Source organism: Theropithecus gelada, chromosome X, assembly GCF_003255815.1.
Source record: "Theropithecus gelada isolate Dixy chromosome X, Tgel_1.0, whole genome shotgun sequence".
NCBI lineage: Eukaryota > Metazoa > Chordata > Mammalia > Primates > Cercopithecidae > Theropithecus > Theropithecus gelada.
This window is the reverse complement of record NC_037689.1, coordinates 4,927,042-4,955,014: the sequence shown is the minus strand read 5'-3', so window position 1 is coordinate 4,955,014 and position 27,973 is coordinate 4,927,042. Positions and strand designations below refer to the sequence as shown.

At 47.9% G+C, this 27,973-nt stretch overlaps 1 protein-coding gene across 1 annotated transcript in view; it reads left to right on the top strand.

Moving 5' to 3' along the window:
- Window positions 1–27,583, top strand: part of GNL3L (G protein nucleolar 3 like) — a 72,809-nt gene extending 45,226 nt beyond the window's left edge. Inside the window, exons 4-17 of the mRNA XM_025372261.1 lie at window positions 4,765–4,826; window positions 6,167–6,274; window positions 7,316–7,432; window positions 8,995–9,078; window positions 9,248–9,383; window positions 10,267–10,370; window positions 14,261–14,405; window positions 16,949–17,036; window positions 17,556–17,730; window positions 17,820–17,962; window positions 18,278–18,414; window positions 20,566–20,693; window positions 24,483–24,702; window positions 26,585–27,583. Of these exons, the coding sequence (XP_025228046.1) occupies window positions 4,765–4,826; window positions 6,167–6,274; window positions 7,316–7,432; window positions 8,995–9,078; window positions 9,248–9,383; window positions 10,267–10,370; window positions 14,261–14,405; window positions 16,949–17,036; window positions 17,556–17,730; window positions 17,820–17,962; window positions 18,278–18,414; window positions 20,566–20,693; window positions 24,483–24,702; window positions 26,585–26,667 (1,730 nt within the window). The 3' untranslated portion in view covers window positions 26,668–27,583. The remainder of the gene's footprint in view (window positions 1–4,764; window positions 4,827–6,166; window positions 6,275–7,315; window positions 7,433–8,994; window positions 9,079–9,247; window positions 9,384–10,266; window positions 10,371–14,260; window positions 14,406–16,948; window positions 17,037–17,555; window positions 17,731–17,819; window positions 17,963–18,277; window positions 18,415–20,565; window positions 20,694–24,482; window positions 24,703–26,584) is intronic.
- Window positions 27,584–27,973: the final 390 nt, after the last annotated feature.

The window sequence follows — 27,973 nt, the reverse complement described above, 5'->3', positions numbered from 1 at the left end:
CTGGAGTTGTTGAAAAATCTATGAGCAGAGGCTCCTGAGTGCTGGGAGGGATGACTGACTGTACCCCCTTCTTTTTCCCTCCCCGCTTCTCTTCTCCCCTCTGAAGCACATTCTTTTTCTCTCCAAGTGATGTATTTTCTTTCATTGTGTGCTTGTATCCATTGCAGGCACTCAGTTTCCAGGGAAGTTAGGCTGATGGAAATTGTTGAGTAAAATGTCCAGACCTGGTTCATTCCAAACCTCACATTTTTTTTGTTGTTGTTGTTGCAACATGAGTACTTCAGAAGAAAGGAGACTGGAGGTCTGTTTTGTGTTTATTTATACTGTTTATTTAAATTTGACCCATTCACATTTGTTATGAGACGTTTATGTCTGGTCAGATTTCTACTGTCTTATTATTTATTTATTTATTTTTTTGAGACGCAGTCTCGCCCTGTCACCCAGGCTGGAGTGCAATGGTGCGATCTCAGCTCACTGCAACCTCCGCCTCCTGGGTTCAAGCGATTCTCTTGCCTCAGCCTCCTGAGTAGCTGGGATTACAGGTGCCTGCCACCATACCCAGTTAATTTTTGTATTTTTAGTGCAGACAGGGTTTCACCATGTTGGCCAGGCTGGTCTCGAACTCCTGATCTCGTGATGCGCCCACCTCAGCCTTCCAAAGTGCTGGGATTACAGGTGTGAGCCACCATGCACGGCCCTGTACCATCTTATTTTATATTTATTGTTTATTTTGTTTCCTCTTACTCCCTTATTTATGCTTTGCTAACTTGATGAAGTTTTTAAACAATTCTCCATCAGTAATTAAAGTTATGTTGGTAATTGTATTCATATTTATATCAAACATAATTAATTCTGTATTTCTCTATCACTTTACCAAAGTTAAATAATGACTATTTTGTAACCTACCCTTTCAAAATGAAACCTTTAGCATGCTTTCATGCTTTTGCTTTTCCAACCCCCATTACTTGATTTCTGGATTTTGTTGAAATCATTTGATATTTCAGTTCTGAACTATTTCCTTATGATATGCTTCTTGGATTTTAAGAATCCTTTTTTTTGTTTGTTTGTTTTTTTGAGACAGGGTCTCACTCTGTCGGCCAGGCTAGAGTGTAGTGGTGTGATCATGGCTCACTGCAACCTCTGCCTCCTGGGCTCAAGTGATCTTCCTGCCTCATCCTCCTGAGTAGCTGGGACAACAGGCATGTGCCATCACACCTGGCTAATTTTTTTTTGAGACAGAGTCTTGGTCTGTCGCCCAGGCTGGAGTGCAGTGGTGCGATCTTGGCTCACCGCAACCTCCACTCCTGGGTTCACTCAATTCTCCTGCCTCAGCCTCTCGAGTAGCTGGGCTTACAGGCGTGTGCCAACACACCCAGCTAATTTTTGTATTTTTAGTAGAGACGAGGTTTCACCACATTGGGCAGGCTGGTCTCAAACTCCTGACCTCAAGTGATCCATCCACCTTGGTCTCCCAAAGTGCTGGGATTACAGGCGCGAGTCACCGCACCTGGCCCCCAGCTGATTTTTGCATTTTTTTGTAGAGATGGGGTTTCACCATGTTGCCCAGGCTGGTCTTGAACTACTGAGCTTAAATGATCCACTTACCTCGGCCTCCCAAAGTGCTGGGATTATAGGTGTGAGCCGCTGCGGCTGGCCCTTAGAATCCTTTCTTAATATATCTTCCAGTTCTTAGCCACATGAGAGCTTGCTTGTTTACATTCAGTGATTTTCTTTTCTCTTTCTTTCTTTCTTTCTTTCTTTCTTTCTTTCTTTCTTTCTTTCTTTCTTTCTTTCTTTCTTTTTTTCTTTTTTTTTTTTTTTGTTTTTTTTTTGATGGAGTCTCACTGTGCTGTCCAGACTGGAGTGCAGTGACACCATCTCGGCTCATTGCAGCCTCCACCTCCCGGATTCAAGAGATTCTCCTGCCTCAGTCTCCTGAGTAGCTGGGATTACAGTTGTGTGCCATCACGCCTGGCTAATTTTTGTATTTTTAGTAGAGATGGGTTTCACCATGTTGGCCAGACTGGTCTTGAACTTCTGAGCTCAAGTGATCTACCCGCCTTGGCCTCCCGAAGTGCAGGGATTGTAGCTGTGAGCCATCACTCCTGGCCTCAGTGATAAGTTTTAGTAGATTTCCTGTCCACCACTATTTGTTTCCTTTTGCTTGGGATCTTTATTCTGATTTAATTTTTATTTTGCCAGTAGTTTTATCCAAAAGGAAACACAGGGCCAGGCGTGGTGGCTCATGCCTGTAATCCGAGCACTTTGGGAGGCTGAGGCGAGCCAATGACTTGAGGCCGGGAGTTTGAGACCAGCCTGGCCAACATGGCAAAACCCCATCTTTTGTAAAAATACAAAAATTAGCCAGGCACAGTGGTGCACACCTGTAATCCCAGCTACTCTGGAGGCTGAGGCAGGAGATTTCCTTGAACCCAGGAGGTGGAGGTTGTAGTGAGCTGAGGTGGCACCACTGCACTCCAGCCTGGGTGACAGAGCAAGACTCTGTCTCAAAAAAAAAAAGAAAGAAAGAAAGAAAAAAAAGAAAAAAAGACAAGTGGTAATCTTTGCTCACCTGAAAATGTCTTTTTGTTACCTTCACATAGTAAGAGTGATCTATTGGTTAGAATTTTCTCTCTTTATCTTTGGAGTTCAGAAATTTCATCAGGATATGTTCAGGGTATGTCTTTTTGGTTGTTAATCTTTTTTTTTTCTTTTCTTTTCTTTTTTTTTTTTTTTTGAGGCAGGGTCTCTGTTGTCCAGGCTGGAGTGCAGTGGTGCCATCGTAGCTCACTGTAACTTTGAACTCCTGGGATCAACCAGTCCTCCTGCCTCAGCTTCCTGAGAGCTAGGACTACAGGTGCGCGCCGCCACACTGGGCTAATTAAAAATTTTTTTTTGTATAGACGAGGTCTCACTATGTTGCCTGGATTAGTCTCAAACTCCTGGTGTCAAGCGATCCTCCCACTTCAGCCTCCCAAAATGCTGGGATGACAGGGTGAGCCATGGTGCCCAGCCTTGGTTGTTAATCTTGTTGCTACCTGTTTCTGTCCAATCTGAAACCTCAAGCCTATGTTCAACTTAAGGAACTTTCATCTGTTATTTCAGAAAATTATTGCTTCTCCATTTGTACCCTTTTCTCTTTCAGGAACTCCTGTTGTTTAGATTTTAGCTTTCTTGGCTCTATTGTCCATTTTTTCTTTTATATTTGTGCTCATCATTTCCATTTCTTTGAATTTTTGCTCTAAGTAAGCTCCCTCCTTTGGTTTTCTAGCTTATTAATTTGATTGTTAGTGATGTCTTTTTTGTTTTTCACTATTTCTATTGAATTTTTTTTAAGAGACAGAGTCTCACTATGTTGCCTAGGCTGTTCTCGAACTCTCGAACTCTCGAACTCTCGAACCAACAGGCAGGTGCCAATGTGCCCAGCTTCAGTTTTGACTGTTAGAGCAGTCTGTGTTTGTGTATTTTTTTTTTGAGAAATGGAGTCTTGCTATGTTGCCCAGGCTGGATTAGAACTCCTGGGCTCAAGGGATCCTCCTACCTTAACCTCCCATGTAGCTGGGACTACAGGCATGTGCCACTGCACCTGGCTTTTGAATTTTTATTCAGTGTCAAGTTTTGGGAAATCTTTTTTTCTCACACAGTTCCTTTGAAGTATCTTCTTGATTCTCCTTGAGAATTTGCAGTAGCTCGAGACTAGCCTGGCTAACATGGCAAAACCCCGTCTCTACTAAAAATATAAAAATTCGTATTTTTGTATATGAATTTGGGAGGCTGAGGCAGGAGAGTCGCTTGAACCTGGGAGACAGAGGTTGCAGTGAGCCCAGATCATACCACTGCACTCCATCCTGGGCAATAGAGCAAGGGTCGGTCTCAAAATAAAAATAAAAAAAAAAAAAAAAAAAAGAATTTGCAGTAGAATTTAAGTTCTGTTTCCTACATTAACTCTGCAGTGGGAGTCAACTGATGTAATTGTGGAGCCTGTTCTCTGTGTGGTATTCTTGAGCTGCTCATATAATATATTTGTTTGTATATATCCTGACCTTCTAGAAACTCCTGTCTCTGTAGGAATTCCTTGAACCCCTGTGAAGGTGGTAAGAATTAAAGGGAGCCATTCTTTCTAATAGGCCAACTGTGAACGGGATGAGAGATGGGACTTCTTATTGAAGAAGGGGAGAGGCCTCATAAGTTCCTGGGCTTTGCCAAGTCATGATTGGAGAAGTGGTAGATCTCTCCTTTTTGTATCTGAGGCAGGCGGCAGCATTTTGGCTGAGTGGGTCAAGTCCCTTTGGAGGCAATGGCCTGAGCAGGGTCAGCAGGAAGGGACAGTTGTTTCCCTACATACTGAGGGCATCTGCCCAGGCTTAGTGGGCTGGGACTCCTTAGATTACCTTCTCATGCTGCCAACTCCCTCACCTCAGCCTGGCACTTAAAAAAACTCCCTCACCTCAGCCTGGCACTTGTTGAGTTGCCCCCAGTAGGAAGCTCTGGGGGAAAGAGGAGTCACAAGCACACATTCAGGTTACTCTCTGTACAGAATTCGTCTCAGAATTATTTGAGTTTGCAATGAAATAATGTTGCAAATGTTATATCCAGTACTTCCTCCAATACTATTGCTGCCATCGGCATCTCTTGTCTTGTGCTGGATCTAGACAGACATGGTATCTGAGGCTTCCTAGCTAGGTTCCCAGTGTGGCCTGGCCTTGATTCAGGTGTCAACAAATATCGAGTAGGTAGATGACGGCTCTTTTCTTTCTTTTGTAGAAAATAAAAAGCCAAGTGAAGGTTCCAAGGGCCACAGGAAGATAAGTTGGCCCTGCCCTCAGGTAAGGCATGCCTGTTGTTGATGGGAAGGTCAAGAGCAGGTTGCTTGTCCCGGGAGAGGCCCACTAAACCCAGTAAATATTGGGTGACTCTGGACAGAGTGCCACATTGGAGTCAGTGGATCTGGCTTTCCCTCCCTTTCTGGGTGGCCACAGCAGAGAATCAGCAGCATTTTTCCCAAGCCATATGCAGCTTCGTGCTTGATTTACCTTGGTAGGGATTATCATTATCCCCATGTTTTAGTTGAGAAAACTGTCAGTGAGAAAGTTCCTAGGTTCAAGGTAACACAACTGGGATTTGAGACTGTCTGATTCTCAAGTCCCTGTTTCTTATGGAGAAGAGGGAGGCCAAAACATCATCTTTGGTTCCTGGATCTCCTGGTCCTGCTGGGAAAGGTGTAGGTAAGTAAGGCTTGGGAAAGAGCAAGGAGAAGAAGGTATAGGCCAGAGAATGCTTGGGTTCTCACAGTTTAGCGTGGGTGAAGCTCTCAAACTTTAACCAGTCCTCTAGAATCACCTGGAGGATGGGGGAAAACATCGATTGCTGGGCCCCACCTCAGAGTTTCTGATTCAGTAGGTCTGGCATGGCATCCGATGATTTGTATTTCTAGCAAGCTCCCAGGTGCTGCTGCTACTGCTGGTCTGAGGACCACTCTTTTTTTTTTTTTTTTTTTTTTGAGACGGAGTCTCACTGTGTCTCCCAGGCTGGAGTGCAGTGGCGTGATCTCGGCTCACTGCAAGCTCCGCCTCCCGGGTTCACACCATTCTCCGGCCTCAGCCTCCCAAGTAGCTGGGACTACAGGCGCCCGCCACCGTGCCCGGCTAATTTTTTGTATTTTTAGTAGAGACGGGGTTTCACCATGTTAGCCAGGATAGTCTCGATCTCCTGACCTCGTGATCCACCCGCCTCGGTCTCCCAAAGTGCTGGGATTACAGGCTTGAGCCACCGCGCCCGGCCAGGACCACTCTTTTGAGAGTCACTTGTCTGGAAAGGTTTTCCCTGGGCCTTGGGAAACCTTCCCAGCTGCCCTTCCCCTCTGAGAGGTCTCTTGTCAGTCCCTGCCTGGCTATGGGAGAGAGGAGCTCTACCAGCCAGACAGGCAGATCTTTGGGGATGGAACCCTTTTTGCCTACCTCTCCTTTCTTTGTCCCCACAACTACACTTCTCTGAGAAGCTTTAACTCCTGCTGCTCATCTTGGGAGTGGGAGGATGAGAGGATTGAGAGATAGAAGGGGCGTTTATGAGGGGATATTGTCTTCCTTCTAGGGCTTCTTGCTGCCTTTTTGAGGTGATTTCCATGGGTTCATTACCTCTGTTTTTTTTTCTCTTATGTGGTGGCCAGACTGCAAAGCAAAATGGGAAGAAAGCAACCTCCAAAGTGCCCTCTGCACCTCATTTTGTTCACCCCAATGATCATGCCAATCGAGAGACTGAATTAAAGAAGAAGAGGGTAAGCTTTTTGCCTTGGTGGGGAGAGAGAGGGCCTGCCTTGAATGCCAGGTCTGCAGAAGTGTTGAATGGAAGGGCAAAGGCAAGAGTTGTTAGGGTTGTTGAGCCTATTTGTGGAAGCCGGGAGAGAGGGAGGTTACCATGATACTGGATTTATGTTACCATTTGCTCACCACCCAGTCCATTGCTGTCCGGCTTATGTTTCCACTGCTCTGCTGACACTACCCCTGCTGGCCTCATCAGCGCCTTCCCTGACATCACATTCATGGATAGTGTTCTTCCCTCATCTTATCAGAATGCTCAGCATTTGAGGCCATGCTTTCTTTGAAGCACGTGGACTTTCTTGTCATCTCACTCTCCTGGATGTCTTTCTTCTTCTTTGACTAGCCACTGACAGTCTCTTTTGCCACTTTTTCCTCTTTCTTTTTTTTTTTTTTTTTTTTTAGACAGAGTTTCACTTTGTTGCCCCGGCTGGAGTGCAATGGTATGATCTCGGCTCACTGCAACCTCTACCACCCGGGTTCAAGCGATTCTCCTGCCTCAGCCTCCTTAGTAGCTGGGATTACTGGTGCACACCACTGCGCCCGGCTAATTTTGTATTTTTAGTAGAGATGGGGTTTCACCATGTTGGTCAGGCTGGTCTTGAACTCCTGACCTCAGGTAATCCACCTGCCTTGGCCTCCCAAAGTGCTGAGATTACAGGCGTGAGCCACCCTGCCCGGCCTTCTTCCTTATCTTTAAATGATGAAGCGTCCCAAGACATTGGCTTCTTTCCATCTCTGGTCGTAAGTGGTTCCACCTGCCTAGTATACATTCTCTCTCTGCTTTTTATACTCTCTTTTTATTTTTCTCTGCCACTCTTCCCTTCATCTCTCTTTTTCTTCTTCTCAAACCCTCATTTCCTGCTGTCATATCTTCCCTCTCCCTGGACCCTGCTCCTCCCACCTCTGCCATGTCGTGCCATTTCCTCTGTCTGTCACCCATCCCTCCCTTAGGCTGCAGACCCAGTCAGCTCCAGTCCCAGTGTGTGTTCACTTGTTAGGTTGAGGAGATGAAGGAGAAGCAGCAAGCTGCCCGGGAGCATGAAAGACAAAAACGCAGGACCATCGAGAGCTACTGTCAGGATGTCCTAAGACGCCAGGAGGAGTTTGAGCGTAAGGTAAGAGTGCAGTCCTTGCCCCTGGGTAGGTTTGCTCAAAGCATCTTTTGCCGTTTTTCTGTGAAAGGGAAGAAGGAAGGGTGTGAAGTTGTTGGAGGGGAACAAGGGAATCAGTGTAGAGACGATGGAAAACCGTGGGGATGGTCAAAGGGAGGAAGGGAGGGATAGAGGGAGATAAAGGGCCATTTTGAGCCTTACCTGTGACTGGACACCCCTGGAGAGCTCCTCTCTCCCAAGGTTGAGCCTAAAGACTGGGGCTGGTGGTGGGATCGGGGGCCGGGAGAGTTACATGTGACCAGGGGATGGGGTTGGGGCAGAGGGAGCGAGAGTATGAGGAGAGGATTGAGAGACAGAGAGGAGCATATGTGAGGGAATGTTGTCTTCCTTCTGGGGCTTCTTGCTGCCTTTTTGGCAGATGTTCTTGTCTCACACACAGAATACACACTTGCCAGCTCATACTCCCTTTTCTGACATGCAGTGTGTATGCCTCCCCCATCCTATGTCCCTCATAGATTGTTTTTTTCACACCTCCCTCTTCCATCCCTCCCTTTCACACCCATGTGCACACTCAGGTCTCTACCTGGTGCTTGAGCACAGGCATACACATAGGCACACACATGAACCATGGGGTTCTGTCCATTTTTCTTCCAGTTCCCAGCTTTATTGGTTAGTCAAAGCTACTTTTTAGTGGCCTGAGACTCCCATGATTTTTTTTTTAATTATTATTTTACTTTAAGTTCTAGGGTACATGTGCACAACGTGCAGGTTTGTTACATATGTGTCCATGTGCCATGTTAGTGTGCTGTACCCATTAACTCGTCATTCAGGTATATCTCCTAATGCTATCCCTCCCCCCTCCCCCCACCCCATGACAGGCTCTGGTGTGTGATGTTCCCCTTCGTGTGTCCGAGTGTTCTCATTGTTCAATTCCCACCTATGAGTGAGAACATGCGGTGTTTGGTTTTCTGTCCTTGCGATAGTTTGCTGAGAATGATGGTTTCCAGCTGCATCCATGTCCCTACAAAGGACATGAACTCACCCTTTTTTATGGCTGCATAGTATTCCATGGTGTATATGTGCCACATTTTCTTAATCCAGTCTATCATTGATGGACATTTGGGTTGGTTCCAAGTCTTTGCTATTGTGAATAGTGCTGCAGTAAACATAGGTGTGCCTGTGTCTTTATAGTAACATTATTTATAATCCTTTGGATATATACCCAGTAATGGGATGGCTGGGTCAAATGGTATTTCTAGTTGTAGATCCTTGAGGAATCGCCACACTGTCTTCCACAATGGTTGAACTAGTTTCCAGTCCCACCAACACTGTAAAAGTGTTCCTATTTCTCCACATCCTCTCCAGCACCTGTTGTTTCCTGACTTTTTAATGATCGCCATTCTGACTGATGTGAGATGGTATCTCATTGTGGTTTTGATTTGCATTTCTCTGATGGCCAGGACTCACATGATTTTTTAAGCCTCCTATAGTTTCCAAAGCCCTGCTTCTCTTTCTCTCTCTCTCCCCCTCCTCCCCTGGACCATTCTCTTTTTTTTCTCCTTTAGGAGGAAGTTTTGCAGGAATTAAATATGTTTCCTCAGCTGGATGACGAGGCCACAAGGAAGGCTTATTACAAGGAGTTCCGTAAGGTACAGGGTTCCATTTCTTCAGGCTTTCGGGGGAGGGTTCCAGTCCAGCCTCATTTCCTCTCCATTTCTGTTTTTTCCTGACTGAGATGGAGACTTTTTGTTTCATGGGACTGCGTCACTGCTACCCTATCCTTTCCCTGCCCTTATCCCCTGGTCCTCTGCCCTGCAGGTGGTGGAATACTCTGATGTGATTCTGGAAGTCCTGGATGCCAGAGACCCATTAGGCTGCCGCTGCTTCCAAATGGAGGAGGCTGTCCTGCGAGCACAAGGCAACAAGAAGCTGGTCCTGGTCTTGAACAAGATTGGTGGGTGTTAGGCAGGATTGGGTGTGACAGGGAAGGTGGGCAGGTCATCTTTAACGTCTAGCTTGGACCAGACACTGAACCCAGCAACTCAGTGATACTCATAATAGTCATTTAAAGTAGAAATTTTTGTTCTGATTTTCAAAGCCTGTATCACAGAGTATAGTACAAGTTAGGTGTGGAGTCCAAGCCTGTCTGCCTTTCAGTCTCCTATTCTTGCCATTTTGAGCCTTCTCTGTGATTGGACAACCTTGGAGAGTTCCTCCTCCCTCATGCTGGAACTCACAGCCTGGGGCAGAGGAGCACATGGGCTCAGGAGTCACTCAGGTCTGGGGTTCGGCCCCTCACCTGTCCTGATTCTTTTCTCTGAGACACTGAATAAGTCATGCCACTTCCAAGAGCTCCCGTTTCTCTAGCTGTAAAATGGGCCATGAGTATCCCAACCTCACAGATTCGTTATGAGAAGTAATGATAAAATGCTTGGTACATGGTGGTCCGTACGTCACACATGATAGCCATTCTTGTTAGGGTTATCTTTGACATTTGGCCCAACCTAGAATGACCCAGAGAGGGGATAGGAAACAATATTTAGGAGGCCTCTGATGCTCCTGACGCTGTTTTGGAAAGAGAACGTTTGGGACCAGAAAGCTAGTTTGTCCATTCCCTGAGGGAACAGAGGCCCCCTCAGGGAGGGTTAACGCAACCCATAGACCAGACTGTTCTTTCTAACTCCAACCTGCGGACTGGATGGGAATGACAGGGCCATTCGAGAGACCTGTTGATGGTAGGTGGGCCTAGCTTTGGGTATGGGTGGAGGTGTCTTTGGAGGGAACCATGGAGGTGTTGTTCTGCTTACCAGCCCCATCTGTTCCTATATTTACCCCAGACCTGGTCCCCAAGGAGGTTGTGGAGAAATGGCTGGATTACCTTCGCAATGAGTTGCCAACTGTGGCTTTCAAGGCCAGTACCCAGCATCAGGTCAAAAACCTGGTAAGCCTGGGGCTAGGGTCATCTAGCCGCTTTCAGGGTAGTTTGGGGCCAGAGTTGGGGGGAGTTGTGACTTGGACTGGAACCTCCAGCCCTTTAGTATTAGAACTGGGCCTTCAACTTTGAGCTTTTTGCTCCACCAAGAGACTTTTTTTTCTTTTTGTTTTTTTTGAGACGGAGTTTCACTTTTGTTGCCCAGGTTGGAGTGCAATGGCGCGATCTCGGCTCACTGCAACCTCCACCTCCTGGGCTCAAATGACTCTCCTGCCTCAGCCTCCCAAGTAGCTGGGATTATAAGCACGCGTCACCATGCCTTGCTAATTTTTGTATTTTTAGTAGAGATGGGGTTTCACCATGTTGACCAGGCTTGTCTTGAACTCCTGACTTCAGGTGATCCACCTGCCTTGGCCTCCCAATGTGCTGGGATTACAGGCATGAGCCACCATGCCTGGCTGGTGACTTCTTAATATTAGTTTCACTTCACTTCTTCCTATATTATCACTCTTCAGGAAACATTTCTTTTTTTTCAGTTGTAAGGATAAAACATAATGTCTATGGAGAATTTGTAAAATACAGTTAACTACTTGTTTATTTATTTATTTATTTATTTGAGACAGAGTCTCACTCTGTCACCCAGGCTGGAGTGCAATGGCGTGATCTTGGCTCACCGCAACCGCTGCCCCCACCAGGTTCAAGCAATTCTCCTGCCTCAGCCTCCTGAGTAGCTGGGACTATAGGCGCGTGCCACCATGCCCGGCTAATTTTTGTATTTTTTGTAGAGATGGGGTTTCGTCATGTTGGCCAGGCTGGGCTCAAGCTCCTGACCTCAGGTGATCCACCCGCCTTGGCCTCCCAAAGTGCTGGGATTACAGGCCACTGCTCCCAGTCTAACTTTATTTTTTATTTTTTGAGACAAAGTCTCACTTTGTCACCCAGGCTGGAGTGCAGTGGCACTATCTCGGCCCACTGCAATCTCTGCTTCCTGGGTTCAAGTGATTCTTGTGCCTCAGCCTCCAGAGTAGCTAGGATTGTGGCTAAGTTTTGTATTTTTTTTTTTTTTAGTAGAGTTGGGGTTTCACCATGTTGGCCAGGCTGGTCTCGAACTCCTGACCTCAGGTGATCCACCAGCCTTGGCCTCCCAACATGCTAGGATTATAGGTGTGAGCCACTGTGCACAACCAACTACTTGTTAACTTTAAAAAATACATATACCTCCAGTCATTTTTCTCTTTGAAACAAATCACAGTTTTTCCCAATTATATCATTAATAGAGAAATATGTATTCATTATAAAATATTAATACAGAAACTGATTGCTTCTGGGAGAGAAATTGGATACTAAGGGACATTTTTTTCAATTTTGCATTGGATGTTAAACTTATTAAAAAATAAAGTAGAAAAAATAAAATTAACTACAGATAAAGCTTAAATACCTTTTCACCAGTCTCCCTAATTCTAGTCTCTTTATTCATGCCCAGAGGTAACTACCATTGACAGTTTGGTGTGTATTCTTCCAGACTTTATTTTAGATACAGGGTCTCAATTGGTCATCCAGGCCTCAGTGCAGTGGTGTGATGATAGCTCATTGAAGTCTCAAACTCCTAGGCTCAAGACATCCTCCTGCCTCAGCCTCCTGAGTACCTTGGACTATAGGTGCATGCCTCCATGCCAGGCTAATTTTTATGTTTTATATTTTTGTAGAGATGGGGGTCTTGCTTTGTTGACCACTCTGGTCTCAAACTCCTGGCCTCAAGTGACCCTCCCATCTCAGCCTTCCAAAGTGTGGAGATTACAGGCGTAAGCCACTGCACTCGGCCTTCTTCCAAACGTTATTCTGTGCTTTGGATATACATAGAAGTGTATATATAAAGAGGGAATACTGTTTGGAAGTATTATGTATATCATTCTGTGGCTTAGTTTTTTTTCTCTTGGACATCTTTCTATAGACATGTGCCTTTTTGATGCTGAATACAATTAGTTTCCAGTTTTTTATCGTTATAACCTGGGCTTCTGCAAATACCCTTGCATGTGTCTCCTTGGCACATGGGCAGGTGTGTGTTTGTAGGTGAGGTAGAGAAAGGGAGTGGCTGGGTCATAGCCTTTCTGCATTTTACTTTTACCTATACACTGATGAATCGCCCTCCATGATGGCTGTACCAATTTATACTCCCACCAGTGGGGTAGATGAATGCGTGAGAGGGCCTCTTTTCCTGCACCCTTGGCAACATTTGATAGCATTAAACTGTTAAACTTTTCAGAAACATGATACCTTATTTACATTTTCTTGGCCTTCTTAAAATTTTCACTTTAATTTTTTTTGAGATGGAGTTTCACTCTTGTTGCCCAGGCCGGAGTGGGATGGCACGATCTCGGCTCACTGCAACTTCTGCCTCCCAGGTTCAAGCGATTCTCTTCCCTCAGCCTCCCGAGTAGCTGGGATGACAGGCATGCGCCACCACGCTTGGCTAATTTTGTATTTTTAGTAGAGACAGGGTTTCACCATGTTGGTCAGGCTGATCTTGAACTCCTGACCTCAAGTGATCCACCTGCTTCAGCTTCCCAAAGTGCTGGGATTACAGGTGTGAGCCACCATGCCCAGCTTCTTGGCCTTTTTGATGGCAAAAATAGAAGCTGCCTTTTCTTTTCTTTCTTTTTTTTTTTTCTTTTTTCTTTTTTGAGGTGACGTCTCACTCTATCGCCCAGGCTGGTGTGCACTGGTGCAGTCTTGGGTCACTGCAAACCTCTGCCTCCTGGGTTCAAGCGATTTTCCTGCCTCAGCCTCCCAAGTAGCTGGGATTACAGGCGCATGCCACCATGCCCAGCTAATTTTTGTATTTTTAGAGACGTGGTTTTGCCATGTTGGCCAGGCTGGTCTTAAACTTGTGACCTCAAGTGATCCGTCTGCCTTGGCCTCCCAAAGTGGTGGATTACAGGCATGAGCCATAACACCTGGCCAGAAGCCACTTTTTCTAACAGCTGTATTTCATTTGTATTCCACTTTTAGGATATAGCTTTTTAACCTCTTTCTTATTGGTGGATGTATAGGCTAATTCCAATTTTGTGATATTGGAAACAATTCTGTGGCTGGGCGCGGTGCCTCACGCCTGTAATCCCAGCACTTTGGGAGGCCAAGGTGGGCAGACTGCTTGATGCCAGGAGTTTGAGACCAGCCTGACCAACATGGCGAAACCCTGTCTCTACTAAAAATACAAAAATTAGCCGGGTGTGGTGGTGCATGCCTGTAGTCCCAGCTACTCGGGAGGTTGAGGCATGAGAATCGTTTGAACCCAGGAGGTGGACGTTGCAGTGAGCCAAGATTGTGCCACCACACTCCTGCCTGGGTGACAGAGTAAGACTCTGTCTCAAAGAAAAAAAGTAAGGGAAGAGGAGGGAGGAAATTCTGGGCAGAGGAGGTGGCATCAGGAGTAAATAGGTGGCATCAGGAGTAAAGGTTGGGATGGCCTTGTCATGTGTGAGGAATTGAGGGAGGGTAGGCTGTGGGCCAGGCTGCCGCTCATCCCTGCGTAGGCAGGGAGGGTGGGCATCCCTGTTGTGCACACAGGGCCTGGAGAAGGGAAGCAGGCTTTGCTGGACATAGGCCTGTGAGAAGTAGACCTGGAGCTCAAACCTGCCCTATCTAGAGCCAGGATGTCATCCGGCCACTGCCAAGGGAGGCAGGTGACATGTGTCCAGGCAGAGGCAGGGGCAGAGAAGACTGGAGACACAAAGACAGTGGAGGGGAATGGGGAAGTGACACGTGTTCAAGATCTGTGTGAGAAGCCTTCTGTTTCAGGCTGAGGAGCTCAGTGATCATAGGGAGGCCCTGAAAGTTAAATCTGGGCTCAGACCTCATCTACCACCTGATGTCTCTTTAATATTCATTTTATTTTCCAGAATCGTTGCAGCATACCAGTAGATCAGGCCTCTGAGTCACTGCTGAAAAGCAAAGCCTGCTTTGGAGCTGAAAACCTCATGAGGGTTCTGGGGAACTATTGCCGCCTTGGTGAAGTGCGCACCCACATTCGTGTGGGTGTTGTGGGTAAGACCTGCTGGGTGGTCATGGGGCCCAGGCTTCTTTCTTGGGCGGACACTTTACTGGGGGAAAGGATCCTGGGAGCTTCGTTGTCTTTTAGGGGAAGAGAGGAGTGGTTCAGGAAGGGTTTCATGACTTGTAATTTGGATGGGTGGGCATCACTGTGTATTGAGTATTAGATCCATGGAGCAAATGCAGGGTGCCAGGCTTGGAGTTGGCACCGTCTCATCCTGTCAGAGCTGTGGGAGGGTGGGGTGACCATCTGCCTTTTACAGATGAGAATTCTGAGTGAGGCCCAGAGAAGGACAAAGGGACTTTTGTTGCCCAGCCTTGTGCAAGACAAGGCAGAGCTGAGGATCAAACCTAGGCCTTTCTGGAACACAGGTTCCTGAGGGAGGAATGATGGGAATGGAGTAGGGAAATTGAGAGAGGCAGAGATAGATGACCAGAGAGAGAATGTGAAGCCACGTGAGAAAGACATTGGAGAGAGAGCTAGCCGCTGAGAGGGTATAGGTATGCATACCGGGATAGATACAGAAGAAGACACAGAGAACGCACTGGGAAGCCAGATGGCAGGGTTGGTGGGGAATGGAAAGAGGAGACAAATTTACATGATGGAGGCATGCAAAGAGGGAGATACAATCAGAAACACCAAAAGGGACATAGAGACAGACATGCATACAGAGATCTGCTGAGGGAGACATAGGAAGGGCAGAGATAACCCATGTATGTAGAGAGGCAGATGTATTCCTAAAGAAAGAATGAGAGAGACAAACACACTACAGGGATAGAGACAGATTCAGAGAGAGAGATACATGGAAGCAGACTGGACAAGGCTGTAGATACAGAGGAACACATACACATAGCTCTTACACATACAGATCCACAAACACATACACAGACCCACGCTACAGACCCAGAGATCCAGAGGAGGCACATCTAGAGAGACAGAGCCAGAGTCAAAATGCATGCAGACCAAGCCCTTTGCCCCCACACCCACCCCAGTGCTGCTCCCTCATTGCACATAGAACCACAAGGAGGGCCGGATGTGGCAGCTCATTCATGCCTGTAGCCCCAGCACTTTGGGAGGCTGAGGTGCACAGATCACTTGAGGTCAGGAGTTTGAGACCAGCATGGCCAACATGGCAAAACCCCACGTCTACTAAAAACACAAAAATTAGCTGGGTGTGGTGGCGGGCATCTGTAATCTCAGGTACTCAGGAGGCCGAGGCAGGAGAATAGCTTGAATCTGGGAGGTGGAGGTTACAGTGAGTTGAGATCATGCCACTGTTGAGATCCAGCCTGGGCAACAGAACGAGACTCTGTCTCAAAGAAAAGACACACATGTGCCCACATACACTTTGACCCTTGAACATAATCACGTACCCAGAGTCACAGAGGGACACAAATACACAGACATGTCACGATAAGGCAGGTATGTGTACCTGTACAGAGAGAAATAGAGACATACAGAGAGGAGGTTAAGGAGGCGCAGACAGGGAGAGAGTAGAAGAGACACCGTGAGACACATACAGAGAGGCACCCACGAAGTGACCAGCCCACAGAGACAAGGAGCGTGGACAGAGGCTGACAGGAGTTGGCATGGAGGGAATTATAAATAGAGGCAGAATTGGTGGGGTGGAGAGAATCAGAAAAGAACAATGGCCAGAATGAGAGACAGACAAATTGGCAGAGAGAGAGGTACTTCGATACAGAGGCACAGAGAGAAACAAAGATAAGATAGAGAAAGAGACTGAGTGGGAGAGACAGGAAAAGGAAAAAGTGGTGATACTGAGAATGGGAATGACAGAGAGAGAGAGAGAGATGCAGAGACTTTCATGCATAGCGATATTTAGAATGAGAATGACCTAGAGAGAGGGAGGGGGGAGAGAGGTGTGCAGAGGCTTCATGCACGAGAGGTATACTTAGACATATACTTTTTTTTCCTTTAGGCAATCAGCTTTCTCGGGTTGAAACAAGTATATGCTTGAGACAATAGTACACACATGTAAATTGAGCACATACAGAAAGAGAACGGTGAGAATGAGGCCCAGTGAGGGGAAACACAAAGACATCCACAGGCTGAGAATGGCTGACAGATGCCCAAACAGCAAAATACACACCTCAGGTAGACAGCTGCACAGAGAGACTGGCATCTGGAGATGACCTCCATCCCCATCCATGGAATGATACACCCAGACAGGTTGTTCTCTGTTTCTTAGACATTTCTTGATGTCCACCTTCTGTTGGATTGTGCCACTGAGGCCTTGCGTTGAGGACCTCTGCCTGGCTGATTGTGGGTGGGAGGTTGGTGTCACATCTAGAGAGAGGGACATACCTATCTAGCATGCTCACAAATGGAGGGGAGAGGTAGAAAGGCCCTGTAGGGGCTTTGTCAGGGCCCGGGGTGGGAAGGGAGGAGGCCAGGCTCAATTTTTTGGTTTCCCCATGACCTGGTTACTGCCCCTGGCTGGGCCTCCCTCACACAGGCTGGCCTGAGTGTTCCTGAGGGCCTCTTCTGCCCTGAGCCATCTGCTGCTACTTTGTAGGTCTTCCCAACGTTGGGAAGAGCAGCCTAATCAATAGCCTGAAGCGCAGCCGCGCATGCAGTGTGGGAGCTGTTCCTGGAATTACCAAGTAAGCACCTGCCTGCTCCCCTACTCCACAATTCCTTGACCCTACCATTTCCCCCCAACTCCCATGCCTTCAGCCCCTGTCCCTTTCCTTATCGTGGACCATCCCCTGATGCTTTCCCCAGGCATGGGAGTCTCATAGCCCTCATTTTCCTGACACATCCTAGGTGTAGGCAGGTCCCCAGATGGGTGGTTCGGGTTAGCGCCTTGAAGCTTCTGAATAACCATGCAAGATTGGGCTACTAATGGGAGCTCTGTTGACTGGATGAAGCACCTGAGGCTTGGAGAGTCAAGCCTGCCCAAGGGTCCTGCAGCTCAGTCCCCAGTGGCAGATGCTAGATTAGAATTAGCCTCAAGTCTGTAGAGCCCAAGTCACCCCTCCTCCAGCTCTACATCTCTCCACCTTCATCTTTAATAACACCTTCCCCTCACTCCTTTAAACCCCCACATCCCAGACCCACCTTCGTGATTGGGGCCTCTACGATGCCAGCCACATCCGGTCTTTCTTCTTCCCTGCCCCCAGATTCATGCAGGAGGTCTACCTGGACAAGTTCATCCGGCTGCTGGATGCTCCAGGCATTGTCCCAGGGCCCAACTCAGAGGTGGGCACCATCCTGCGTAACTGCGTCCACGTGCAGAAGCTGGCAGACCCTGTGACCCCAGTGGAGACCATCCTGCAGCGCTGCAACCTGGAGGAGGTCTGCAGCAGAGCCCTGGCCGATGCCCTGCCCTACTCCAAGGGCCCTTCATTCTTCCTCATGACTTCTCTCCTTCCTCCCGTCACCAGATTTCCAACTATTATGGCGTCTCTGGGTTCCAGACCACTGAGCACTTTCTTACGGCAGTGGCCCACCGTTTGGGGAAGAAGAAGAAGGGAGGCTTATACAGTCAGGAACAGGCGGCCAAAGCTGTCCTAGCTGACTGGGTGAGGTGAGGAGGAGGTTAGGGGTAAGGGTGAGGCCCACTGGGAGCCTGGCTCCACAAACGCTCATCTGTGCTCATTGCCGTTGGGGCAGCTTGACTTCCTGGGTCTTGGGGCAAAGGATGGCCAAGGTGCCAGGTCATGTCCTGCTCAAGACTTTATGCCCAGTGATTATCCAGCAACTCAACTCCTTCTTGTTCAGAAGCCACTGTCTGGGTTTTCTTGTTCCCTTGCTGTTTCTGGCCTACAAACTCATCGTCTCTTGGATTGTCATTGGTTCTCTCAGTGACAGCACCACTAATCTCCCCTATTTCCCAATGCAGCGGGAAGATTAGCTTCTATATACCACCACCACCCACTCACACTCTGCCCACCCATCTCAGTGCTGAGATTGTTAAGGAAATGACCGAGGTCTTTGATATCGAGGATACTGAGCAGGCCAATGAAGACACCATGGAATGTAAGTGTGGGCGGGGTGGGTCCACTTGGTCTTGCACTAGTGGGGCCACGCAGACCTGACAGCAAATCCCATCTTTCACCTCCCGCTTCCTTGGCCCTACTTGGGCTTTGGGCAAGTTGCTTAAGCAGCTCGAGGCGTAATTTCTTTTCCTGCAAGGTGGGGAATTCTAATCTGGCCCTGGCAGGGAGGGTGGGGGGTGGGGGGAGGGTTGTTGCGAGCTTTTGGTAAATACGAAAGAAGGTACCTGGTGCCCATTGAGGTGCTCTGGAAATGTGAGGCTCCATTCCTGTCTCTTGGGACCTGGAATGGACTGAGATGTTCTCTCAAAAACTCTCTAATGTTGCCTTAGGCTTTTTCACAACCATTTCAGGTCCATTTCTAGATTTTCCTTCTTACTCCCATTGGTGAATAAGGTACCCAAGTCACAGAAAGCTGATATTTGCCAAAGGATATCAGCAGAGGTGCCTTTGACCCGGTTCTCCTGCCCTGTTGAAGACTCTTCCAGCTCAGAGGAGCTGGGTGTCCAAAAGTATAGACTGCCTGGATTCAAATCCGAGCTTTGTTTCCTTTTTACTGTGTGATGCTAAACAAATTACTTCACTTCTTTGTCTCAATGATGTTATCTGTAAAATGGAGACAATAAGTCCACCCGATAAGGTAGTTATGAGGATTTATTTAATATGTAAAAGACATTTAGAACAACAGTGCCTGGCATTTAGTAAATAGATGCTCAGTAAATGTTAGTTTTTATTAAGATGCTTATTTGCTGGGGAGCAGAGATGTGACTCTCAGAAACTCCTGAGAATGTTTGCTCTCCTCAGATACTACTCTCTGCAGCCCTGGCTTGTGGCTCCCTGCTTCATTCTCTACACTGCCTAAGGAAGGTATCCAGTGCCCTCTGGGCTTGTCTGTAGACATTATGGGGTAGTTGAGGAAGCCTTGGCTAGCCTGGCTTCTAGTTACTCTATTTTTTTCTCTTGAGGTCCAGTAGTTTTCCTTCTCTGGGTCTTTTAGTGTCCTTGTATTACACACGAGGTTAAGAGGACTTGCCTGCTTTCTAGTTTTCCCATGTGGCTTTGGGCAGGTCATCCCCCTGTCTGAATTTGTTTCTTCTTCTTCTTTTTTTTTTTTTTTTTTTTTTTTTTTGAGGCAGAGTCTTGCTTTGTTGCCCAGGCTGGAGTGCAGTGGTATGATCTGGGCTTACTGCAATCTCTGCCTCCTGGGGCCAAGTGATTCTTGTGCCTCAGCCGCCTGAGTAGCTGGGACTAGAGGTGTGCACCACCATGCCTGGCTAATTTTTTTATTTTTAGTAGAGATGGGGTTTTGCCATGTTGGCCAGGCTGGTCTCGAACTCCTGGCTTCAAGCAATCCACCTGCCTTGGCCTCCCAAAGTGCTGGGATTACAGGCATGAGCCACTGCACCTGGCCTTAGTTTCCTCCTCTGTTAAGTAGGGCAGTTGAGAAGGGTTTGAGCTTATGTTCTTATGATGATGCTTGACCCTGGCTGGATGTGAGGGCAAGAGGTGCTCCATCACTGAGAATGCATTTTGGCAAAAGATCGAGGTCTGAGAAATTGAGAAGACAGTGAGGAACAGGTTAGTGGTGAGCGTTTTCTGGAGGAGGTGGCCCTAGTGCTGGATCTTGAAGGGTGAGTAGGGATTAGAAGGCCAAGTGTAGGGAATAGGGACAAAATTATACAAGCAGGCATAAGGGTAGTGGGGCACAGGGCAGTGGGCACATCTGAGGGTTGCAGTAGAGGCCAGCTCCAGGCAAGGGACCAGAGAGAGGAGGAGAAAGTCTGGTCCTGGGGAGGGAATCCCAGTGCCTGCCATTTACAGAGCAGCATCTTGGGCCAGAGCATTACAGGCATCTGCCATGTTTCACAGCAGCCCAGTGTGAAGAGGGCTTGTGGAATTCCCATTTTCCAAATGAGAAAGCTGAAGCTCTGAGTCCAGCTCCCAGCAAGTGAATGTCCTACTGCAAAACCCATACGTTTAATTCTTAGTCATGTGGCCTCTCAGCAGGAGTGAAAAGTTCCTGCACCTGACTTCCCTGGGAAGCATCTGTGTATCCTTTTCACTGAGGCCTGACCAGGGGGGCTGGCTACAGAGGGTAGCCAGGGCCCTGACAGTGGTGTTGGTTGTGTTAAAGGCTTGGCCGCTGGAGAATCTGATGAGCTGTTGGGTGACACGGATCCACTTGAAATGGAGATCAAGTTGCTCCATTCTCCAATGACGAAAATAGCAGATGCCATTGAAAATAAAACCACCGTGTATAAGGTACCTGTCATCTTTGTTCATGGCAACCCTCTTCTCTCCCCAGGGCTCTGGGAAGTGGTCAGTCCCTTTTACCTGCCTTTCGTGTGGTGAGATGTGGGTGGTTCACTTGCTGCCTGTGGGCTTCTGGATGCCTGGCCTAGTGCATCCTTTACCAAGCAATGACAGGTCCAGGAAGCAGGCATGCTCTCTAAGGCAGCTTTCCCAGCCCTGGTTCTAGCCCATAGAATAGGTATCACTATCTAGCCACCCAGTTGTCCAACTTGCAAATGACTCTTTCTTCTCCCTAACTAGTACCAGGATTTTTTTTTTTTTTTTTTTTTTTTCTCTTTTGAGACAGAGTCTCACTCTGTCACCCAGACTGCAGTGCAGTGCCGTGATCTCGGCTCATTGCAACCTCCTCCTCCCAGGTTCACGTGATTCTCCTGCCTGAGCCTCCCAATTAGCTGGGATTACAGGCACGCGCCACGATGCCCGGCTAATTTTTGTATTTTTAGTAGAGACAGGGTTTTGCTATGTTGGCCAGGCTGGTCTCGAACCTCTGACCTCGGGTGATCTGCCTGCCTTGGCCTTCCAAAGTGCTAGGATTGCAGGCATGAGCCACCACGCCTGGCCTGGGATCTTATACTCTGTCAGTCACCAAGACCTATGTCTTCTCCCTCCTAAATCTTTTGACAAGCTTTTCATCCTTTTCATCTGTACCATTCCTGTAACCCTAAACTAAACTTCCAGCCCTCATTTACTTGGACATATGTCCCAAGGTTGGTTGGTTGGTTGGTTGGTTTCTTTTTCTTTCTTTTTTTTTCTTTTCTTTTCTTTTCTTTCTTTTCTTTCTTTCTTTTTTTTTTTTTTGAGACGGAGACTCGCTCTGCCGCCTAGGCTGAAGTGCAGTGGCGTGATCTTAGCTCACTGCAACCTCCACCTCCTGGGTTCAAGCAATTCTTCTGCCTCAGCCTCCCAAGCAGCTGGGACTACAGGTGCCCGCCACCATGTCTGGCTAATTTTTTTTTTTTTTTTTTGTAGAGATGGGGTTTCACTATGTTGGCCAGGCTGGTCTTGAACTCCTGACCTCAGGTGATCCACCTGCCTTGGACTCCCAAAGTGCTGGGATTACAGGCGTGAGCCACTGCACCTGGTCGTGTCCCATGATTTCTAATGGCCCAGTCTGACCATGTCACCTCCCCTGCTTAAACTCATTTCATGGCTCCCCAACACCTACACGATCAAGTCCATATGCCTGTGACCTGCTGTTCAAGATCTTCAGGGCATGATGTGATGACTCCTAGAGGTTTTTTCTGCCTCGTCTTCTGCCAGTCCATCCCCCATCTCTGCCCTTGAGGAGTTCATATTTTAGTGGGTTTCAGACACAGACATCCGCACTGTGATGGAGACTCATAGGGTGTGGATAGGGGTCGAGGTTGGGACAGCATGGATCCAAGGACCCTAACCTGTACTACCTGTGGGTCAAGGAAGTCTTGCTCAAGTATTAGTCCATTTTCATACTGTAAAGAACTGCCCGAGACTGGGTCCTTTATAAAGGAAAGAGGTTTAATTGACTCAGTTCAGCACAGCTGGGGAGGCCTCAGGAAACTTACAACCATGGCAGAAGGTGAAGGGGAAGCAAGGCATCTTCTTTACAAGGTGGCAGGAAGGAGAATGAACACAGGAGGAACTACCAAACACATAAAACCATCAGGTCTCATGAGAACCCACTATCACGATAAGAGCGTGGGGGAAACCACCCTCATGATTCAATTACCTCCAGTTAGTCTCTCCCTTGACAAGTAGGGATTATGGGAATTATGGGGTTTACAATTCAAGATTAGATTTTTGGGTGGGGACACAGCCAAACCCTATCAAGTCATGTCTTGAAAGCTGAGGAGTTCTCTGGGCAAGGGCGGTCAGCAGCATGTGGTCCAGGACCCAGCTATGTTGACCAGGCTGGTCTCGAACTCCTGACCCCAGGTGATCCGCCCTCCTTGGCCTCCCAAAGTGTTTGGATTACAGGTGTGACCCACTGTGCCTGGCCAGAGACAGACACCATTTTTGGTACTCAGGTGTGCTCTATGTTTTTCTAGTGTTCAGTCAGGAATGACCCCTCCCCATCAGTAGTATGTTGAACACCACTATCATCCCTAACCTCAGTCACTCATCCTTCATGTTTCTAATGAGCAGTTACTATACTCTGATTAGTGGTATAGATTGCTGTACCTTCTTTAGCCTGGTTATTTCCTGAAGATGGAACTGAGGCTGGGCGTGGTGGCTCATGCCTGTAATCCCAGCACTTTGGGAAGCCAAGGCGGGTGGATCACCTGAGGTCAGGAGTTCGAGGCCAGCCTGGCCAACATGGTGAAACTCCATCTCTACTAAAAATAAAATTAGCCAGGTGTGGTGATGCGCACCTATAATCCCAGCTACTCGGGAGGCTGAGGCAGGAGGATTGCTTGAACCCAGGAGGCATAGGCTACAGTGAGCCAAGATCATGCCACCGCACTCCAGCCTGGGCGACAGAGTGAAACTCTGTCTCAAAAAAAAAAAAAAAAGAAAGATGGAACGGAGTCACTCATTTCTCTGTCCCCAGCAGTGCCCCACACAGAGCTGGACACAAAGTAGGTCTCAAAAAAAATTTTTTTTTTTTAAGACAGGGTCTTGCTGTGGCACTCAGGCTGGAGTGCAGTGGTGTGATCTTGGCTCACTGCAGCCTTGAACTCCTGGGCTCAAGCAATCCCCCCACTTCAGCCTCCCAAGTGCCTGGGATTACAGATGCAAGCCACCATGCCCAGCTAATTTTATTTTTATTTTTGAGACAGGGTCTTGCTCTGTTGCCCAGGCTGGAGTGCAGTGGTGCAGTCTTGGCTCACTGCAACCTGCACCTGCTGGGTTCAAGTGATTCTCCTGCCTTAGCCTCCCAAGTAGCTGGGATTATAGGCACTCCCCACCATGCCTGGCTAATTTTTGTATTTTCAGTAGAGAAAGGATTTCACCATGTTGGCCAGGCTGGTCTAGAACTCCTGACCTCAAGTGATCTGCCTGCCTCAGCCTCCCAAAGTGCTAGGATTACAGGCTTGAGCCACCGCACCTAGCCTCCCAGCTAATGTTTAACAGAATTATTTGTAGAGACGAGGGTCTCATTTTGATGCTTAGGCTGGTCTCAAACTCCTGGGCTCAAGTGATCCTCCTGCCTTGGCCTCCCAAAGTGCTAGGATTACAGGCCTAATACTAGTGAACCACTGTGCCCACCAGAATTTTTTTTTTTTTTTTTTTGAGACAGAGTCTGTTACCAGGCTGGAGTGCAGTGGTGCGATCTTGGCTCACTGCAACCTCCGCCACCCAGGTTCAAGCGATTCTCTTGCCTCAGCCTCCCAAGTAGCTGGGACTACAGGTGCGTGCCACCACGCCCAGCTAATTTTTGTATTTTTAGTAGAGACGGGGTTTCATCATGTTGGCCAGGATGGTCTCGATCTCTTGACTTCGTGATCTGCCTGTCTCGGCCTCCCAAAGTGATGGGATTATAGGCATGAGCCACTGCGCCTGGCCTACCTTTTCGTTTTATTCTTGTAAAGGCCATGCAAACTACCCCTTATCCATCTCCTATTTGACAGATGAGGAAACTGAGGCTGAGAGTTAACTAAGCACTTGCTGGAGTGTGGTGGGGCCAGAATTGGAGCCTAGTTGCACATGGCTCCAGGCTCCTGTTCTTATCCAAGCCTATGTCCCTACCTTTTCTGCAGAAGTCTTTGGAGGTTCTCTGGGGGTCAAGACCTCATCATTATGTTTTCTGTCTCTCCCTAGATTGGAGATCTCACTGGGTATTGCACCAATCCGAACCGTCATCAGATGGGGTGGGCTAAACGCAATGTGGACCACTGCCCTAAGAGCAACAATATGGTGGATGTCTGCTCAGTGGACCGCCGCCCAGTGCTGCAGAGGATCATGGAGACGGACCCGCTGCAACAGGGCCAGGCTCTGGCATCTGCCCTGAAAAATAAGAAGAAGATGCAGAAACGTGCAGGTGGGAGCCCCTGACCACCCCTGTGCTCTAAAGAGGGCCCACATGGGATCTGTTTTTGTTTTTTTCTGGCTTACTGCAGCCTCTGTCCCTGGGTTCAAGCGATTCTCCTGCCTCAGCTTCCTGAGTAGCTGGGATTACAGGCACCAGCCACCATGTCTGGCTCATTTTTGTATTTTTAGTAGAGATGCTGTTTTGCCATGTTGGCGAGGCTGGTCTGGAACTCCTGACCTCAGGTGATCCACCTGCCTCGGCCTTCCAAAGTGCTAGGATTACAGACGTGAGCCACCGCATGTGGCCCCACCTGGGATCTTGATTGGGGCTCCTGAATGAATATCTCTCTGTGTCCAGCCCCAGTCTAGGGTTGGGGGCAGGGATGAGCTAGGAGGCTCAACTACCAGCCACAGTGGTTCTCAAACTTCAGCTCGCATCAGGATTCCCTGGAGGGTTTGTTAAAATGCAGATTTCTGGGCCCCTCCCTCATAGTTTCTAATTGAGTAGGTCTTATGTGGGGCCTTTTAGAATTTGTATTTCTAACAGGTTCCCAGCTGATGCTATTTCTCTGGGGATCACATTGGGAGAACCACTGGCCTGCCTAGTCTATGTTTCAAATAACCATCATTTATTTATCAGGTACTCTCTATTTGTTAGGTAGCTTGCAGGCTATATATAATTTTTACTTTATCAATAGGCACTACACTCAAAATCCTACAGGTACAGGAGGATATACAGTAAAATCTCTCCCACTCCTTAGTCATCCAGACTGCCCCCTCGTCAGCCAGTTAGTTTCTTGTGTCTTTCCCGAGATAGACACACAAGCAAATATCTATATATTTTTTGTTCTCTTTTTCCACACAAATGCCAATCTACTGGACACATGGTTTTGCCCTATCATTTTTCCACTCAGTATATCTTAGGGATATGTCTACATTAATACACAAAAGAACTTCTTCCCCTTGTTTTAATGGTGGTACATTGTGTAGCTGGCCCATTTGGGTTTCCATGCTGTACTTATTTTCACTAACTCATTGCAAAAGTCTTACCCTTATTTGATAAGTGAGAAAACTGAAATCCAGAGACATTAAGTGACGCACTGAAGGTAAGACAACTAGTAGTTGATAGAGCCAAAATACCGACTTCGGGTTGATTGACCACATCAGCCCTATTCTTCGAACTAGATTGTGTTCTGTAACCAAACATACACAATCAGACATTCACTCTTGGCCTGGCTCCACTATGAGTCCTGGGAATTCAGATGAATTGCCCTGGAACTCCTAGTCTTATTAGGGAGTGGGGAGGAGACAAGAAAACAGACCTTGGCAGCATGAGCACATAGTAATCACACTGAAGACCCAGCAAGCCCAGTGAGGGAACCTAACCCAGCCTGGGAATGGTGGTTGGATAGGGGTGATCAGAGAAGGCCTCCTGGAGGAGGTGAAGTCTGGGGGGCATCCTGAGAAACAACAGGGTATGTCTGGGGGATAGGAGGTGTACGTGGTGAACATTCAGGCTTAGAGCCCCTACGGCCATGTTGCCTTTTGCTGTGAGAGCCTTGTTTTGAGGGTAATGGTAGAGCGCTAAGTTTAACACAGTAAAGGAAAATTATTGCTTTGGTATTTGGACAAAAATACTTGGAGCCCAGTGAGTCTGAAACCCTGAGATAGAAGCTATGTTGGGATGATCATTTCACAGATAGAAAAATGTATCGTCTACCTGTGAAGCTGAGCAGTGGCTTCCAGCACTCACCAGTTTTGTGGTAGTGTTTGGGGGTAAGTGAGCCAGTTCAGGAGCTTGGTGCAGACCAAGGTAGATGTAGGCCAGCGTCAGCAGGCCTCCTGGTGGCAAGCCAGCCACCAAAATACTGCCTATATTTCTCCATTTGCAGATAAAATCGCCAGCAAGCTGTCTGATTCCATGATGTCTGCTCTCGACCTCTCTGGCAATGCTGATGATGGTGTTGGTGACTAATCGACTGATCTCACTTCCCTTCCGCTCCAAGCACCAGTTCCAGTGGTACGGGGGAATACCAGTGAAATAGTTTGGTTCTCCCTGAAGCATCTGCATATTGAAAGAACGCTTTCCCAACTATGTGTCTTTTCCCTTTCCTCCAGTAAAACAGTCCCGGCTAGGTGCCGTGGCTCACGCCTGTAATCCCAGCACTTTGGGAGGCCGAAGTGGGTGGATCACCTGAGGTCAGGAGTTCGAGACCAGCCTGGCCAACGTGGTGAAACCCCATCTCTCCTAAAAGTACAAAAAAAATTAGCCAGGCGTAGTGGCAGGCGCCTGTAATCCCAGCTACTTGGGAGGCTGAGGCAGGAGAATTCGCCTGAACCTGGGAGGCGGAGGTTGCAGTGAGCCTAGACGGCACCATTGCACTCCAGCCTGGGCAACAACACGAAAATCCATCTCAAAAAAAAAAAAAAAAAAGTCCCAAGGGACTGCAGCTGCCAAATCCTATATCCTCTATTTAACCCCTACTCTGTTTTAGAAGAGAAATAAAAGAAGTATCAGCAGAGCTCAGGCGCTAACATCTGTGGACGGCTGACCTCCTACAAAACTCTGTCTACAAAACTCTCTTAGATAGGTGAATATGCCACTAGAGGTTGGGCTGCTGGTAGACCTGGGGGTCCCTGCGGGAGGGTGAGGGTTTCTTTACCACCCCACAGGAGATTTCAGTGGCAAGGCATGCCTGCCGTGGGCTTTGGGCCATGCATCTTCCAAGTCCATAGATCTTCACCTGGGTGGCAGTGAGAGAAAGTAGAAAGTAATGAGCCTCCTGTGTCTCTGGAAGGTTCTAGGGATAGGGTAGAGGGAAGAAAAGAACAAACAAGCCTGGCTTGTGCTGAAGTGTGGTAGTCAGTACCCTGTTTGTGTGAAGAGAAAACAAAGCACCTGTTAGCAGGGAGGCTTTGGGGGAAGCCCCGTCTTGGGGGCATTTCTGGGCAGATTGTGAATTGGAGGAATCTCTTTAACTGAAGTACGCTGGCTGGACCCTGCCCTTGTGTGACCATGTCTCCTATTGCACTAGCATTTGAATTCCATGGCTCAAGAGGGTTCTTTTTTTTTTTTTTTTTTTTTTTTTGAGTCAGAGTCTCGCTCTGTCACCCAGGCTGGAGTGCAGTGGCCGGATCTCAGCTCACTGCAAGCTCCGCCTCCCGGGTTTATGCCATTCTCCTGCCTCAGCCTCCCGAGTAGCTGGGACTACAGGCGCCCGCCACCTCGCCTGGCTAGTTTTTTGTATTTTTTAGTAGAGACGGGGTTTCACCGTGTTAGC